Source organism: Cebidichthys violaceus, unplaced genomic scaffold, assembly GCF_023349555.1.
Source record: "Cebidichthys violaceus isolate CVI_PGR_0920_01 unplaced genomic scaffold, fCebVio1.0.p SCAF_5, whole genome shotgun sequence".
Lineage (NCBI taxonomy): Eukaryota > Metazoa > Chordata > Actinopteri > Perciformes > Stichaeidae > Cebidichthys > Cebidichthys violaceus.
Window position 1 is genome coordinate 16,020,782 of NW_027176705.1, and position 18,741 is coordinate 16,039,522.

Below are 18,741 nucleotides of genomic sequence, written 5' to 3' on the forward strand. Positions count from 1 at the left end.
GCAGAGACTTCTCTGTAACACTCGTCTGTATAAATCTAAAACTGTGCAGCGAGAGAGACTTTAGAAAGCTCCTTTGTTGAAGGAAATAGCATTCCGCTCTGTGGAGACAGTGTCAGTAAAGCACAGGACTGTGCTCCACCCGAGGCCAGCGCAAACAGTAATCTTGTGACTGTATGTTGACTTCCTCACCCATGCATCCGGATTAGAAGGAAAAGTGTCTCTTCTTTACATATCACACAATCGCATGTTGACAAATACTGACAAGAAAATAAAAAAAGATACAAATAACTGGAGCCTTAGTACTTGTCCATCAACTTTGCTGACTGTTCACATACATGGTTGAATAAGCTATTGAAAAGAGTTTAAACACAGACAGGAATGTTAGAGAGCAAAGCGCTTGGTTTTTCTGTAGTGACACAGCTGTGTTAGACGTCAACACGTTGATTCAGAGTTGTTTCTATGAAAGCCTGCAAAACTCAACAAAAGGAAGGAAATGACTGTAACATGAATGCTTCCTTCCAAGTCTGAAATTAAACTTTATTGAGACGTTCATGTCAGTCAAAATGATAATGGGCCCCCATTCAACATCATCGACGTTCATACAATCGTATATATATCTGAAAACAACGCAAACATATATGATTTAAAGTTGAAACTGTCATCATTTCTTGTCATATTTCTCAACACATAGGTCACTTCAACCGTATTAAAAAACAACAAGTAGTAAGGTCAACAAGGCGATTTGCAAAATGTAATTACCCAATTCTGTTTATTAGAACAATATAAACTGTTAAAATATGGTTGATATAATAACAATGGAAGCTGGCTTTCAGATTCCTATAGCAAACAGACTGACAGACCCTGCAGCCCTGGATCATTTTTCCTTCAGGCATCCAATGCACAAACTCTTAAATACTGACTGTGATCAGGAGCGATCCACTTGTTCTGCATTAACAAATCCTATGAGCAACTAAATGGTTCCTTCTACTTTCATTTCTACACTCCCAACGACCAAAGCAGGGAAAGCTTTCCACTGGATGTCAAAACACAGATGATCCCTTTATAGACTATAGAGTCCTTCACTCCTCGAGAGAAGTGGGGCGACGTTACATATTAATGTAATTCCAGATATCTCCTCTGTACTGTAGAGACTATATAAAGCTACGTTACCAACACCACTGTGGTTGTGTAAGTAAGAGTACGGCTACCGTTACTTAACACCGCGACGAGGCAGAAGACTAACGAGTTGGTTAGTTTGGTACTCGCTGGGGGAATATTTTAAACACAGATCACTATTTAGCAGGAAGGTGGAACCGAATCCCCGCAAGCGCAGTTTGCCGGTTTCATCGAAACTCTCTGGCCCAAGTCGTGGGAACACTATGTCGCAGCTGTAAATACGGCCTTTTAACGCCCTACATACCTGGTCGCCGGAGAGGCTTCCGCGGCATCGGTGCATCGACACACCAGACGTTAGAGAAGCGAGTGACACGAACACGTCACACCGCACACAGACGGTAGATCCCCGGTAACGTTAGCCCGGTTCCGCTGCACACCCGACTTTTGACACTCGCCCACCGGCCGCACAGGACCAGACAGTCGTGTGTTAGCTAAAGCCAGTGCACTTTGAATATAGTCAGCCTAACGTCCACCACGGACATAAGTTACGCTGCCACACGAGCTGTGAATCACGCCCTTGTCGTCCGCTTGTCTCACGTTAACCTACATTCCTTATTGTGCGGTATGCGGTTACGACCAAGAACGCCCAAGTCCGTTATCGGACATGCAGTTAAACCAGATCGCTGCTAACGCTAAAGACTATTATATTATACTATACTATTATAGATTGACTCACTCTTCTGCATTAACACTGTTATCCATCTGTCAAGACGCATCGCCCACAGATACAAACCAGTGGCAACGAAAACAGAAAATAATACCGCCAATCGCTCCTCCTTCGCTAGCCTAGACGGATGCGCTTCATCAGCAGACATCAAATTAGGTTTGTGTACCAAAATATGTGAATAGATGCAAAGAAAAACGTCACGTGCATTTGCAGCCCTCGCTCAAAACATATGTCGGACTGTTAATGGGGGCCTGAGATTTCAATTATGAAGGGGAAAAATTAAAATATGTATGTCAGAGTGAGGCAAGTCCGATAAAGGACGCATTGGTTTCCTCGGTTCTAAGCAGGCTAAGCTACATAGCTAAGCGAGCTAACGTTAGCTACCCTGCTAGCTCTCTGCGACACAATTATAAGCGTTGGTGGAGGGTTGACAAACGTAAGAGGCCCAACGGTACTCATATACAGGTCAACAAGAGTCAGCACCGCGTCACCAAAAGAAAACCAAAAAGCTTCAACAAAACACGAGAACAATGTTAATACACGTAAAAGGTAATGACCACATCGCTCACCATCTCTAGGCATCCACCCTCTTGACAGCGAATCCCCTGTCTGTGTGAACACCGTTAAGACAACATCAATACAAAATAACACTTCCGGTGAAACCTTCACAATAAAACCGACAAATATGTCTCGTAAACAAAACTTTTTGTTTTTTAGTGAAATTCCCAGCCTAAATGTGTTGGGTTTATAAACCTGGTTTTAATGACCTTGTATTTGCATTTGTATTTTAAGTTATGTCATTTGCAAATATTATTTTCCATATTATTTACCAATTTAATAGGCTTACATACCACAAATGACACGATTGTTGGATGTCTGTCCCTTTAATTGTATTTAAGAATCAAAATTGTATGCGCTATAACATAAGGAAAGCCTTGTATCAAGATGTACATGGTAGGACAACATGCTTATCGTGGAAGTGGGACTAAATGTACATTCAAAATTATATTTAATAGTACATATACATATTATATTATTACTATAAATATATATATTATAAGTTATATGTTATAGATGTTTTGTTGTAATTTGGTATACAAGCAGTTGTAACCATAGGAAATGAAGATTACTTTCTTTTCATCGTTTTTCGTTTGATATTGTCTTCCACTTTATTTTGAAATTAAAACGGTTATAACTGCAGCAACAGACACAAATCTAAACAATATAAAATGGTTTGATAATTATTCACAGTTTTTGTCCCCGAAGGAACAAAAGCTGCTCTCCAAAAATGACAAAGACTCTGAAATAGAAAATGGGTCACCAAATATTATTACGAGTCATTAAAAGTCCTCCACTTTTCATATTTCGGTAACGTAGTCTACTATGCAATATGCATCAGACACTATCTGCTAATTCTACTTTTGCTCTCATTGTAAATCCTTCTGAAATACATTAGCCGCCTCCATTAGCATCATTGCTTTAAATATATATTTTTGACATAATGCTATTCAGATCATTTCTTTACAATTTGAGGAAATTACTTAAGAACAGCAAATGGTTTGTTTCGATTAACCACTCTGACTATCCCCCAAAAAAGAGTGATCGGTTCTCGTGAGATCCTAAGCTTTTCTCCCCCTCTAATGTTTGATGAAGAGCATTACACCCTGCACTCCGTGCTTTTATAAAACGGTCGCTTGGGGGCGTTGAGGTCCACAAATTGCTGCTGCATTTAACAATTATTTTTGTCTGAGCTTCATTTGTGTGGTATAAAAGCTTATTTAGGCTAACGTAGATATCTAATGCATATTTTTCTTCTTCCCTTTTGTGTGTTCGACCACAGCCACTAAATGGTTTATCATTACAAAGACATTAAAAAAGGGCACATTCATATTTTAAAAAAAAATGAATGAATAGCTTCAATTTGAAGATAAAAAATGAGGAAGGATTTCAATCTGCTGTTCCTTAAATCATAAATACGTACATATATAAATAAATTGCTTTAAATGTGCCCATGTATGTTTTTTAAAATAAGTCATGATTTATTACTGTTTGTTAACTATTGGGCCTTGATCATTGGGGTCTTAGGGTTGACTTTTATTCAAATTCATGTTTCTGTATTTATCATACATTCGTTAGCAACTTTGAGACACTGTCATCTGTAATGCAGTGATAATGTTCTGTGCAATTACTACTTTTAATATATACAGCTACTGTGTGTATTTGTGTGGCATTTACAATGAGTGAATTAGTAGAATGAACAGTAGTGCTGTCTGTGCCGTCTGATGAACTACGTGCCACTGAGTTGCTGCACCGATGACGCTCCCCTATCAACATGCACTGTAACCGTGCAGGCCAGTGTGGAGGTGTGACATGCACAAGCCCGGCATATAGTGTGTCTCTTGTAGGAGGGGCATGAGTGGATCGGGCCTGGACGCCCTTCAAAAAGCCCTCCCTGTGACCTGCTCGGTCCCACTCAGCCAGGCTTGTTGAACACAGCGGAGCACAGGAAGCCTCTCTGGACATCATGGGACTCACACAGGACCCCAACTTCCAAAAGCTGCAGGACTGGTACACAGCCCACGCCCTGAACCTCAACATCAGGCATATGTTTGAGGCTGACAAGGAGAGATTCAACAAGCTCAAGTATGCATCCTATCCAAAGTATTTTATTATGTAAAAATGCAGTATGCACAGCATCACTGAAACCAGATGTAGATATTTATGTTTGTACGTCAATGAGCTATATTATTAGTGCGTCGGTTTGGCAGTCACGTTCACATAATAATGCTCTGATGCTCTCCTCCTGCTATGCGACCGTGCAGCTTCATGAAATAATGCTGAAACCTGGACGTCAAACCACCACTCGACCACAGAATCACAACTTTTGTCTGGATATTATATTTGCGTTCAGTCAGAAAGTGTCAACAATCTTTGTTTTTCCGGTCGCTGATGTCTCTTTGTGTTTGGACAGCCTAAGAATGAAAACTGAGGATGGAGACATTCTTCTGGATTACTCCAAGAATCTCGTCACTGATGAAGTCATGAAGATGTTGGTTGATCTGGTAAATTAATCACCATCTTAATCATCTGTTGCTTTTTAAATGTCAATTTGCGTAATAGCTTTGTCTCAAGAGCTGATAAAGGTAGCTGTGAGGAGTCAAATCCCATCAGTCTTTGCAGCAAGCTGCATGTGGGGGTCCATTCATCTGATAGAGGCTTCCTCTAAATATTATAGCAAAATATGTCTTTTTATGTGCAAATGTTGAATGTATTGACTGGAGGGATTGGTCATCAATTTGAATCATACCCACAATAAAGACTACCATTTCATTACATTTTGGACACCTGTCCGCTTCTGTGAAGAACTAACATTTATTGTCTATTTCAGGCCAAGTCGAGAGGCATTGAAGCTGCCAGAGAGAAGATGTTTGCTGGAGAGAAGATCAACTTCACTGAGGTGCTTATTGCTGTCATTCATGTCTAGCTGTGACTTGACTCAAGGCAGTGTTCACCTCTTGACATTTGTCCCGAGGAAGTGAAACAGCCACTGCCGCAGCATTTACACCATGTGACACAATAACTCCTCAACTATGTTTTCTGCTTGTTTAAAGATGAACACTGATTACAGTGAATGCAACAGCTGAATATTCTTTAAGCACCAACAGTAACTGAGTGCTATGTGTGTGTCTGTGTGTGTGTCTTTTGTCCTGGTGCTGTGGATATGAAGGGACGCGCTGTGCTCCATGTGGCTCTGAGGAACCGCTCCAACACTCCCATCGTGGTCGACGGCAAGGACGTGATGCCAGACGTCAATAAAGTTCTCGAGAAGATGAAGGGCTTCTGTCACGTGAGTGAAATGCACCAACGGGGAGAGATGCAACGTCGCAGAGCTTTGCTGCACTGGAGTTTACAGATTTCACAGTATGAGTTTTTCGTTGCAGAGAGTTCGCAGCGGTGAGTGGAAGGGCTTCACCGGAAAGGCCATCACCGATGTCGTCAACGTCGGCATCGGAGGATCTGACCTTGTGAGTGAAATTTCTGGAGAGATTTTGAAGCCTATTAATTGCAAAAATATCAACGAGCCATCTCATGATTAAAAGCTTTTACTGCTCCATCCTTTTCCAGTCACATGCCTTACCTTCTGTGAGCTTCCCAGTACAGCCGCAGTCTTACCTGATCTGAATCTGTACTTGAATTGGTTTGGCTTGCAGGGCCCCCTGATGGTGACCGAGGCCCTGAAACCTTACTCGAAGGGTGGACCGCGCGTGTGGTTTGTGTCAAATATTGACGGAACGCACATCGCCAAAACCCTGGCACAGCTGAATGCTGAGACAACCCTCTTCATCATCGCATCCAAGGTATCTGGTTTACACCGATTTTTCTTTTGCATCGCAAATCAGAAGAAAAATGCCTTCTAATTCATCTTCATGTTTACACAATCATTTTGACCAACAATCTTATGTGGATTGACCAGTTTAAAATGTTCCACCCAGGCACAGCTAAAAGTTACTTTAAAAAACATCCATTCAGGGAAAATTTGGTTGTAAATATCTTAAACGCAGACAATAAGATACTTTCATTTTCTGCTGTGATTTTGTACAAAAACTCTCTAGTTCCTCAAGCAGATCTATACCATTAGTTTAGTTGCTTTATATACCAATCCATGGTTATCTTTGTATTTTGTCTATCTAATTCTACATTTATAGACATTCACCACCCAAGAGACCATCACCAACGCTGAGTCAGCGAAAGCGTGGTTCCTTGAACAAGCCAAAGATGTGAGTATGCGGCGGCCTCAGACCGCAGCAGCATTTTGTTAGTTGGCCAACTGATATCTCTCAATCACATCCTCTCTGTGTTTTGACAGAAAACTGCCGTTGCAAAGCACTTTGTGGCCCTTTCCACAAACGGAGTGAGTCTCAAAACACAACTGTACAGATTAAACCTTCTCTCTCTGTCCAGACATCTGGTCCTAACTGTCCTGCTTTTTTTTCTGTGTCCCCCCCTCAGCCCAAAGTGAAGGACTTCGGCATCGACACAGAGAACATGTTTGAGTTCTGGGATGTGAGTGCGCCTTTATCCGCAGACTGGGACCGTGGCTATAGATAGGCTTTTGACCTGTGAAGTAGGTGGGACAGACGCTCTGGCCAGCAGCTGCTGGGTAATCAGAAGCCTCTCTCTTCAGACTCAGTTATTATTGGTAGCAACCTTCTCTCTTGCAGAGGTCACTGTAAAGGCTGGATCGCGTCAAAGGTCAGGAAGCTGCATTTAGTTGTCAGCTACAATATGCCCTTTATAACACAGTCTGCCAGTGTTTTACACTTTATATACAGTATGATCTGTCCCGAGGAGAGAGAAAGAAAACTTGACCAACAGGACAGGACCTTTGCAAATGATCAAAGGCAACAAGATGAAGTGCACAGTGAACTGTGCTGCTCATGTTATTGCTTCTTAACATCGAACAACAACGGGTGGCTTTCGGTTCATTGCATTGATGTTCCTCTTGCAGTTACCAGCACCTTCTGTTGTGTGCAAAGCTTGTTTCTCTTTCATTAAAACCTCACATTTTGCAAAGGAGTTTTGTATAAGAAATTCAGTATTTTCTTTTTTCTTTCAGTGGGTTGGCGGTCGTTTCTCCTTGTGGTCAGCAATTGGAATGGCCATTGCCCTGCACATTGGTATGAACAGTGAAAACACATGTTCGGTATTTGGTAAAATGTCTGTACAACATACCTTGTCAATCCCTTTGGTGGTGGACTGTCTTACTGACCAACATTTCCATTCCAAGAACAACATTGCTAGCACGGCTAAAAAATCTTTAGTGGCTTTAGTATACAACAGGACGTTGCATGCTGATATTGGTGGAGAGACACACTGAAAATACAAGAATAAGAATAAAACAATCAGTACAACTGTTGAATCAATAGTTTATTCAGTCAGTAAACAATTCTGTCACTTCTCCTCTCCTCATCAGGCTACGACAACTATGAAAAGCTTCTTTCAGGAGCTCATTGGATGGTAGGTGAAAAACTATTCATACGAGCCTTCCAGGAGTAGAACGATAAAGAGCACATGGATGTACATTCGCCTCCCTTCTTCTCCTGCAGGACAACCACTTCCGCACCGCTCCTCTGGAGAAGAACGCTCCCGTCCTGCTGGCTCTGCTGGGCATCTGGTACATCAACTTCTTCCACGCAGAGACCCACGCCATGCTGCCCTACGACCAGTACATGCACCGCTTCACTGCCTACTTCCAACAGGTCTGCCCCCACAATGCCGCAGGAAGCTCAAGTACTATTTCATATTGCTGAATAAGTTATCTAAAAGGAGATTTTGCATACTGATATTAGCACAGTCTGACAGAACAACACTACGTCTGTGTCAATAGTCTGCACCCATCGGAGAGAATTTAATGCTTGTGACAGTTTTGATGAATATCTGTTATCTGTAGGGTGACATGGAGTCAAATGGAAAGTACATCACTAAACATGGAGCGCGTGTGAACTACCATACTGGGCCAATAGTGTGGGGAGAGCCAGGAACCAATGGGCAGCATGCCTTCTACCAGCTCATCCATCAAGGTAACGTCCCCAAATACTGTCATTCAACCACAGCAACATTTAGAGGATTCAGTCACTCAAAGGATCGAGATTTTACCGACCAAGTATTTTGTCCTCCTTCTCCCTTTACCGGTAGTATTGCTAGTTGGTTAGCCTCGTGCCGTGCTGTGTCATTAATGCACTCCGACTGTGTCCAACTCAGGAACACGCATGGTGCCTTGTGACTTCCTGATCCCAGCTCAGTCTCAACATCCCATCAGAGACAACCTGCACCACAAGGTATCGCTTGTGTGAGAAGAATTGTTCATCCAAAGCAACACGTTGAAAGGGTAGAGACCAGTAGTGTGGTCAAGAGTGTGTCTGCTGATATGAAGTTCCTTACCTTCTTAGATAAAGTGAAATGAGGATTTTTTGTTTCCTTGTTGTAGGAAAGTGTGTGTAATCATGCATTTGTTGATGCTAAGATGCTACAAACATTTCATTTTACAGCTTTGTTTATTCACAATATGAATTTAAGATGTAGTTTTCTACATCTTCTTGGGACCTCTATGGTATTTTGAGGTCAACATTGTGAAAGTGGTGTGCAGTTGTGTTAATTACCTGGATTCTAGCAATCAATTCGCTACAGCTCTGAAAGGCAACACATACTGGCTCGCAGTACTGACTGTATATCACTCGCTGTAAAACACACACTGTATCTGAAGGTGTGCGATGTGTGTTATGTGTGGCTGTAGATCCTGCTGGCCAACTTCCTGGCCCAGACAGAAGCTCTGATGAAGGGTAAGACCACAGAGGAGGCCAAGAATGAGCTGGAGGCCGGCGGCCTGAGTGGAGAGGCTCTGGAGAAAATCCTGCCGCACAAAGTAAGTCAAATCAAGAACAAAAAAACGGAGTGACTACAGAGAATGAGCCCTCACAACAATGGCAACGAACTTAAGCCAAAGTTTGACAAGGAGGCAGTCATCTCATGTTACTATGCACAAAAGGAGTCACGCTTGACGCGATGAAGTGCTACTAGGACAGAGTGAGGAAGCATAAGAGGTAGTGCCCCCTAGTGACCATGAGTGAACATGGCTATCAAAAACTTAATTGAGAGCATTTGTAGTTATGGCATGCATGTTGTGGTCTGTGTTGTGAAATGTTTCTCCATGTTTAATGCAGGTATTCCAAGGAAACAGGCCAACCAGCTCAATCATCTTCAAGAAGCTGAGCCCGTACACACTTGGAGCTCTTATAGGTGAGAGCAAATCTTTCTCGTGACCTACAGCCACTGATGATACTATAAGGATTTTTTTAGCTCAAGGCTCATATCTAATATAATGCACACACACACACACACACACACACACACACACACTGATGATAATAATAACAACATTTATGTTGACAGCCACTCTTAGGCCTACTATTTATTTTACTGTAGTTTATTATATTGTATCATGTACAACTCCATTGTGTCTCCTCTGTAATACCTTTGAATTAAAAACACAACCACTAATCTGTAGTCATTTTTTGCTGATGTGGTTATGATTATTCTGTCTTGTTTTACAGCAATGTATGAGCACAAGATCTTCATTCAGGGTGTCATGTGGGAGATCAACAGCTTTGACCAGTGGGGGTGAGACAGTTTTTACATTCTACAGTCGTAAAAACATGGAGTCTTGGGTTTGAATATTTCACTCAGCACGAGTATCATGTAGCTTCAATGAAGAGTTAAAACAAACGAAGACAGAATAGATATGAGACACTGTCAGAAAATGTGCAATATGATCATTTTGAAGAAGTTAGTTAGAAGTCAATGATTTTGACTGTGTATGCCTTCAGATTGGTGGTATACAAAAAAATTGATATATATGATAAGAAAGTGATTCAAGACCTCGCAGTGTTAACGGGCTGGAATTGTCTGTTTATGATCGATCTCTGAACCCATCGTCTCTCTTCTGTTTGTGTCCTCCTTCCCCGCCGCATTGTTAGAGTCGAACTGGGCAAACAGCTCGCCAAGAAGATCGAGGCCGAGCTCAAGGACGCCGCAGAGGTCCACTCCCACGACTCCTCCACCAACGGACTCATCAACTTCCTCAAGAACAACTTTGCCTGAGTTGAGACCACCGACAACTTCCACATCATTTTCCATCCAATCAGCTCATGAGGCAGCTGGTCCCTCCCGCGCAGAGTTGAGCTGAAGCGTTCTGTATGTTTTTACTCTCATTATGAACATGGTGACTGTCTACAGTCCTGTCTTTTCTATGTTAGGCCCTTCACCGCTGTGAGGGGAAAACAGCTTTTTTGTATTAGAGTTGTGAAATGTGCTCTCACTGTCTCTCCACTGTCACAAGAAATGTAGTTTCTGGAATAAATATCTTTACACAATGTCAGTTTCAGTGTCAGTGACACCTGGTCTAATGTAGATAGCACACATACACAAACACAGCATCTGTTTATCGTGTTCCTGTGCACTGTTATAATATACACTGTTATAATGTGCTGCAAATAAAGAAAGAAAAATCAAGCATTCGCTCAACCTCATGAGTGTGTGTGTGCAACACGTCACTAGATGGCATTAGAGTGCCAGATTATATTACTGGGAGCAAATCAACCACCCAGTAATCTACCATTTATTCAGTGGAACAAAGGGTCAAAGGTCAATCCATCTGTACTCTTCCTCCCCACAAATACCCAAACACCACAGCATCCATTAGAGAGAGAAACAAACAGCTGGACTAAACAGCATCTGGACTGAAAGACACTCCTCACTGGCACTGCATTAAAAATAGGTGAACTTAATTTGCTCGGTGTTTCAGTCAAAAGCCTACTCGAGATTTGGGGAATTTCTCCAAGAAACATCAAACCACATATAATAAACGTACGAGTCACAAAACATCATGGGATGTTATTAACCACAAGGCACAACACAAAGTATATTTCACTATGTTTTGTTCTCATACTCACAGTGTGTATGAGGACAAACAGAAAGTAAAAAAAAAAAATAAAATCCGAGACCGTCAGACACTGCTGGGTTTTCAATGCTGTTGCCAGGCAACAATACTTTATTTCAAATCTCCTTTTTTTCCATCTCTGGCTCTGAAACAGGATACAGAAGTGAGTTTGACTGAGGATAGAGAGCCCTCCTCCTTGTCATTTTTAGGATATTGCAAATTATTAGTAGCATGCTCGGCAATCTCTAATGCCACAAAACAAACTTCTTCTTTGAATGTGTTTTTGATTGTTCCAGAGAACTTGTTTTGCAAATATTGTCACATTTCTAAGTGAAGCTCATCCACAGAGGACTGTCATCTGAGACGTGGATACACACTTATAGCTGCTGATATAAACTTCCACCCACTGCTGAGTCTCTTCCAGTTTAATTAAGGCAGGTGCAGTAGGTTGACATAAACAAGCAAGCCAACATGAGGAAATAAGTGATCAGGCCCAAGCTTAGTTCATCAGAGAGCAGAATCAAATAGCAGCATGAAAGCATGAAAAAGGTTGTGTGTGCGTTCCTGAGATGTTTGTTCAACAATGGCGCTGCATACCCTCACATTCCACTTCATGCTTTATTGGTTGGCCCTGTCAGTCATTTTTTTCTCTCTCCCCAGCCTGTTAAAGAGCTGCCCCCCTCCCCCCCCCCCCCTGGCAGGGTCCCAACATGCCCCAGTGCGGTGGTTGCCATGGCGACGTCACCCCCTGCCACTTTCGACTGTGTTGTCCCAAGTTCATGGTGTTGTCAGACGAATGGCTGGAGCAGAGTTTGGGATTCGTCTGAACATCGTCTGAGAGGCAATTGTATCATTTGTATTCACCCCGCGCCGCAGCGCTGGAAGCAGTTAGAGGGTCAGCATCCCTGCATGTAAACAAGCTCGGAAGCTCGGCCTCAGTGGAGAAGAACTGCCTGCAGGTCCGCGGCCAGATTTAATGCTCGCTTGAACTTCGCTGGAATGCTTTTAATGTGCATGACCATCCGCCCCACCCAGGAACCTTCAGGGGACCATACTACATGTCCTGATATCCAACCCAGCGCACGGTGGAAGGTCCCCGTCTAGGTTCCCGGTCTGTAGTCTGAGGCTGCCATTGACAGCAGGGACATAGACACTCTGCAAAAAATAAAAGAGTCAAGCCCAGCATCATTTTTCCCACGACTACTGGAGTTATATAAAGATTAACTTAAGTACGTGGGCAGAGCTCGTCATGCTGCAGCATAAGAAGCCAGCAGCAGTCCCGTGTGGCTGCAGGGTCTCCAGCTGACCCCTTGTTGCTCTGGCTCCATGCCTGGAGCTGCATCCATCTTCAAATGCATTGTTGTTTGGGGTCCACATGGAAAACATAACACGCCAAACCCCAAAAATAGAATCTATTATCATAGTTCCCATGTTATTGCACATCTATGTGACCATCTGGTGAAGAGAAACACGAAGCAGTGCATCTATCACCCCCCCCCCCCCTACCAAACAACTTTTAAAATATTCTTATGCAACCTAATAAAAAATATCACATGGAAACATTTGCATGCTCTATATCTGAATAATTTCATTGAGATGTCTCTGACCTCAAAGCGCAGTCAGAGGTTTCTTTCATGTTTCATCTCTGCCAAACTACCAGACAGCTGGATGTGTTTTATCCTCACGGGACGCCTCTAGGTCAGTTATCTGGTGTTATCTGGTTATCTGTGTAGGCTTACTGGAATACTGTGCACCCGGTGGAAGATTTCTTGTCTTCACTGCCTCTCCTGAATCCTCAAAAAATACATATATATGTACAGACCGACATCTGGCTCTTATTCAGCATCACAATGTGAGAGATTTAAAAAAAAAAAAATAGAAATACTCCCACGCTGATTTCTGCCTCTGTTGTTGTGATGTTCAGTGACAGTCGGTATCTCGCATTTTTTAGACCAAGGCTGTTTTTGGTTGAAATGACACATTTTGTGCCAAGCGAGCTCAACTGTTTTTGTCGCCAGAGGTAACAATTCTTTTAACCTTCACAGTGTTTTAGGGGGTTTTTCATGGAAGTGACTCATAAATTAAAGTTATTCGGGTTTATGAATCACCAATGCACTATTGCTTCTGACAAAAAAAATGGACCATTGGTGTCATCTATATAAGGCCTTTCTCACAGCAGATCTTATGACTTGTCACAGTAGGAAAATACTAATAACTATAATGAGCTCTATTCAAGTGTTCCAGTGAGAGTGACAGTGAGCCGGCATGTACAATACGATCACAATGTATTCTGTTAAAAAAGGTCTCTGGGGTCAAGTTTAAAAAAAATGATTGATCCCACATTTCCCACATTGCAACTGAATAGCATAATTCATTAGACCCTCCATGGCTGGTAAATGTTTTTCAAACTTCACACCTCCAGTTTGTAATGCAGACTTTCTGATGAATACATCTCAATGGACCCCAAGGTAACCCTGATGACATCATCAGGAATACACTGATGACATCAAGTGGGTTTGAAATATCTAAAATATGTGATTTGTGAATAGTGTTTTGTTCTCTGCCAGTAGGGAGTCTGAATATTCCAAGGCTACACTTCTGCTAGACACATAAAACACATCACCTTATTTCAGGAGTTTTACAGGAGAGGGCTGACGGAGCATCAAGTTTGATAGCTTTTATAACTGAAACTCTCTTACTATGTATCTTTCTGTGATTGAGAGCAAACTTTGAATTGAAGACATGCTCGAATACTGAAACAACTCTGCTGTTTAATAAGTGAAGAACCAGAGAAGAGTAGAAAACAGGAGGCTGAATTTTTTTTGTTACAGGAAGGGGACAAAATGTCAGTAACCAAAGATTGCGGAGTCTATGAGGTAATCCTTGCGGTGAGCATATTTTGCCTCCATTTCCTGGCAGCGGAGGGACCCGTGTGCTCCGGAGGGAAGGTGTTCTTTTGTGCAGTGGTAACAGAGCTCACCTCACAGCGGCCCCCCTGGGGCTCTACTACCTCTGCGCACACACACACACACACACACACACACACACACAGACACAGCTCCCTGAGTCACAGGGTGGAACCCTCGCAGACATAAAGGGCGCTTTGTGCCCCAACTCATGGAGCTGACAACCAACACCAGAGAGCTCCTCACACTGAACACCACTGTTTAGCTAACAGGAGAGCCTAGTCAGAGGACAGACTGCTTTTATGTACACCCACACGAAATGTAGCTGCATCTCCAACTATCTGTGTATCGGTGGCTTCTAAACTGTAATGGAAATGTGAAACTCAAAGGGTGACGGGGGTATGCATTTTTGGATTTTTTTTCTTTGTCAAGTTTTCTCTTCGGTGCAGGTGCAGGAACGGTGAAGGTCCCCTTCCCTCATCTTCCCTTTTCTTTTCATTTTGAAAGACATAGTCATCTGTGAGCCTGTCTCTAAGTATTTCCCATAACTGAAAAGAGAGAGGATGACTTGAATCCTTGCCATCTTGGAGGTTGAGCCAGGCAGCAGTAGTTTGGCAAGCCAGCAGTAAAAGCAGGACTTCCACTTCTTCTGAAACTCATCTACTCCGCTGCAGGATCTCCAGTGAGAGGACGGCAGCGCAACCAGTTCCTGTAGCTTTACAACCCACCTAACATATGGGCATCGTTCGTGACTTTAAGAGAGGCTATCATTAATATTTCTTACATCAACAGTGCTTCAAATGACAAGCGTAAACCATCAGCAGCGTCCCCGGAGGGAGAGTCCACCCCATGACATGCTACATGTATGTAAACAAACAGCAGTATTTTCATTTTACTGACTGTGGAACACCGAGCACATATTTAATGCAGCTGCATGTAAAGATGCTTTGTGGGAGTTAGTGGAGACTTAAAGCAGAGCTAATGAGAGAGTTATTTTTGGACTTACAATCTTCAGGAGAACAGAAACCCAACTACAAATGAATGCTGATATGTTCTCTGCATCTGCTGAAAGTGAAAAATAAGGCAGAGTAGGGCAGGGCAGCCCTAAAATACTACAGACAGGTCTATTGATGGTCTAAATCCAACACCAACATGGACATGTTGGCAGGAGTTCAATAGATTCAATGTTTTCTTCACTGCTCCTCAGTCCTAGTCGTGGTTTCTCAAAATATTCACTCATCTGATCACTTCTTCACCTCAAAATAAGGGTTTTATTCAGCATAAGTTCCAAATGATTTATGATAAAATAATTGTATTGTAATCGTAAAGTAACTTAATAACTTTCATGGTTACCTTGGGGCTTGTTTTGTACTTTTGTAACTGAAAAGCTTAACAAATTCCATGAGCATCCCCACAGTATCAGCTTATCATCATGCCTGTGTGCTATTTCCAGGAACGTTTATGTGCTGGAGCAGTTTACTAAAAGTAAAAACCGACTCGCTCAGTGACTGCGTCTGCGATTTCAAAACTTTTTTGGATAACGGGTTTCTGATAGTCGTGACAAACCATCAGAGTGCCGGGTGGCGTCCCAGGAGGGAGAATCCACCACATGACAAGCTACAAGGTTGCGTGCATGGCTGTGACTATACAGCCGTATTTTAAGTGTAGTTTTTAATTAAGAGGGTTATATTTATTGTTTCATAATGTGGGTGTTGTGAAGCCTTTTTGAGACATTTAACTGCTATATAAATCCATTTGACTTGACTTGTCTAAATGTAATTTGTAAAACAGCAACATTAGAGCCATGTTAGAGGAGCACAGTGACCCCTGGATGATCATATTGGAGACGCGTGTCAGCGGAAGACATTAAGAGCTACAGAGAAATAGAAGAGTGCAGAGGAGATGGCATAGGACTTTAACTACAGCGTGAGATCTCCATCTGATTCTCGTCTACATCCAGAGCACTTAGAAACCAGCCAGCCGTGGGAAAACCACTCGCTGCACATGTGGTCAAAACCGTCCTTGACTCGTCTCCACATGCTGTTCCTGCGGTACCCCTGGACTTTGGCTATATTCTCTACGATCGCTTTGGCTCCGTCTCACTTTTAAATGCTTATTACTGCTAGTGTACAGATCGCTGAATAAATACAACACTCCTAATTACTGCATACCTCAATCTTGAGTTTTAGAGTGATATTATTTAGTGTTGAGTGCCAAAATGAAACCATTCATAAAGGATGTATCATGTCAGCAGTATTTTATAACTGGGTGAAATTTTGCAGTGACAGATTTCATACCGAGTAAAAAAAACTACATCTCTAGATTGACAAAAAAAAAATAAAAAATAAAAATACAAACAGCAGAATTAAAAGTGAAAAAAACAGACGTTTGTTTTTGCAGTTAGCTACAAAACCACTTTATTGAAAAAGCAGATTATGTCATCTACAGTTAAATGATACGTCCCGATTTTTAATACATTAAATAACTTTAGACTTTTTTTCATGTTTAGATAAATAGATCTAGTTTCCTTTTTTTATGAACCATCTAGGTAATCAAAACACTTAAGAGATACAAAAGATGTGTGACAGATGTGCTTGTTGGAACTACCAGTAGGAGAAGAAGTCTTCTCTTTCCAAGTGATTTTTTTTGACAGAAAAATAAAATACAAAACTAGCCTCTTTATGTACAGGGTAACTAGCTGTGTGCTATGCAATAGAAATCAAGTAGTACTTTTTAAAAGGGTGAATTAATTCTCTTTAAAGGGGATACACTCTGATCTTGTTAAGTTTGTCATGGGGGTTGAAAATGTGCAGACAAGTATAAAAAAAAAAAAAAAAAAAAGCCTCATTCTTCAAGTATAGCACACATTACTTGACCAGAACCCTCACGCAAAATTGAAGGTTAATCAAATGACATTGGGAATGTCTCACATACACAGTCCTTTTCATTTCTGCTTTTACAAATATACAACACTAATCATTATTACATGGAATGAATCTCATTACATCGGGTTACATTAGAAAGCACTTTCTGCTCGTGGTGACCCCTACCTTCAGTCACTGTTTTTGACACATTCAGTAGTATATATATATTCAGACCTGCTTGTACAGTAATGCAGTATGGTGGACAACCAGTGTTTTGCATATAATGCTCGGTGACTGTTTTATTCTAGTGGGAACGCCAGATGGGTGGAGTTTTGCTACGGTCAGAGGATGACATATCAGCAACTGGAACACACCGCCAACATGGTGCTGGACAGATGTTCAAACGCACACCAAGAATTAGACACAAACATCTGGAGGGAGGTCTAACGCAGTCCTCACTAACAGAGAGAGCAGGTCATTGTGCTGGTTGCTGCGCTGCCCTGCAAACACGGTGATGTGCATGTGCCATGGCCCTGCCACTAACACACACACACACACACACACACACACACACACACACACACACACACACACACACACACACACACACACACACTTGGGGTTTATGTACCTCCGATTTTTGCTCGGTGCAAGGGTGACGCAAAGTTTCCTCAATCCCCAAAAAAAACTAAACTTGATGATAGTAACAAAGTGAGGGTGGGACTATTTTTTCCTGCACTACCATAGCTCAGAGTTTCAAGTGTTTTTGTTTTACACACACACACACACACACACACACACACACACACACACACACACACACACACACACACACACACACACACACACACACACACACACACACACACACACACACACAGGGCGAACTCCCTAAAAACACGGGCGGGACCAGCAGCTCCGGGTTTTCAGAGACGTCCTCCCACAACACAACAGCAGACTGCACAGCAAACCGGAGCGAGACGCACAAACATACCTGTTCTGTCTTAAGGCATGCGGTTCCTTGCAGTAACACACTGCGCTCTCAGTGCTCATATGACAATAAACAGTGTCTGGAAAGCTTTCCAGGAAACAGTGTCGAGCAAAAGGAATTCTCAAATAAACCATTCAATTTGTTGTATTCCTCTTCGAGTACCAGATGGGCCACATGCAGACAGTGTCAGTTGTTAGAGAATTTAGATTATGATGAAATTAGTCCAGATCTTTATCCCTCTGATGAGGCACATGTTTTCTATTTGTCCTAAAGCTACTAGCACTTTCTATCATATCTTGAACATACAGATGTTTAGCCAGACCTTTTCCATTCAGAGTTCTGAAATGGATTTTCATAGTTTGCGTTTTCTCTGTCCTGAGCTGACATTTGGTTTCTACGATGACCGCTGAGTGTCTTAGTGTTGCATCACAGCGCCTAAATCTCAGCATTTAAAGACCCATTTCTAGTTAAACGCTCAGATTTTAGGATTAGGTTTAAATCTTAATCCTCGAGCTCTGTGTGAGAACTTGGCAAAATAGCGGCACCCTTGACAGAAGGTCTGAAAAGTCTAATGTTAAGGTCCATGAATGCATTTTCACATTTTGTGGGAATTAGGTAGAAGAAGAATACATGTCATTACA

General features: G+C 42.1%; 2 protein-coding genes across 2 annotated transcripts in view; one reads left to right on the plus strand and one right to left on the minus strand.

Annotated features, from left to right (window-relative positions):
- garre1 (granule associated Rac and RHOG effector 1) overlaps positions 1-2,462 on the minus strand; it is a 28,592-nt gene extending 26,130 nt beyond the window's left edge. Inside the window, exon 1 of the mRNA XM_068730293.1 lies at positions 2,413-2,462. The gene's annotated coding sequence lies outside the window, so the exon portion shown is untranslated. The remainder of the gene's footprint in view (positions 1-2,412) is intronic.
- Positions 2,463-4,309: 1,847 nt separating this feature from the next.
- Positions 4,310-10,773, plus strand: gpib (glucose-6-phosphate isomerase b). Its single transcript, XM_068730868.1, has 18 exons — positions 4,310-4,486; positions 4,815-4,905; positions 5,232-5,300; positions 5,571-5,690; positions 5,785-5,868; positions 6,055-6,201; positions 6,550-6,621; positions 6,711-6,755; positions 6,854-6,907; positions 7,461-7,521; positions 7,818-7,861; positions 7,951-8,103; positions 8,295-8,424; positions 8,606-8,682; positions 9,138-9,266; positions 9,565-9,640; positions 9,955-10,021; positions 10,378-10,773. Exons 1-18 carry the CDS (start codon positions 4,368-4,370, stop codon positions 10,499-10,501), a joined length of 1,662 nt encoding a protein of 553 aa, XP_068586969.1. The 5' UTR covers positions 4,310-4,367; the 3' UTR covers positions 10,502-10,773.
- The last annotated feature ends 7,968 nt before the right edge of the window (positions 10,774-18,741 follow it).

Bases quoted from the DNA above. Each gene is read 5' to 3' on its own strand.
- gpib (XM_068730868.1), top strand. From the start codon at position 4,368: ATGGGACTCACACAGGACCCCAACTTCCAAAAGCTGCAGGACTGGTAC. The intron at 5,869-6,054 runs GTGAGTGAAATT...TTTGGCTTGCAG, and splicing joins GCATCGGAGGATCTGACCTT to GGCCCCCTGATGGTGACCGA. The intron at 9,641-9,954 runs GTGAGAGCAAAT...CTTGTTTTACAG, and splicing joins CACACTTGGAGCTCTTATAG to CAATGTATGAGCACAAGATC.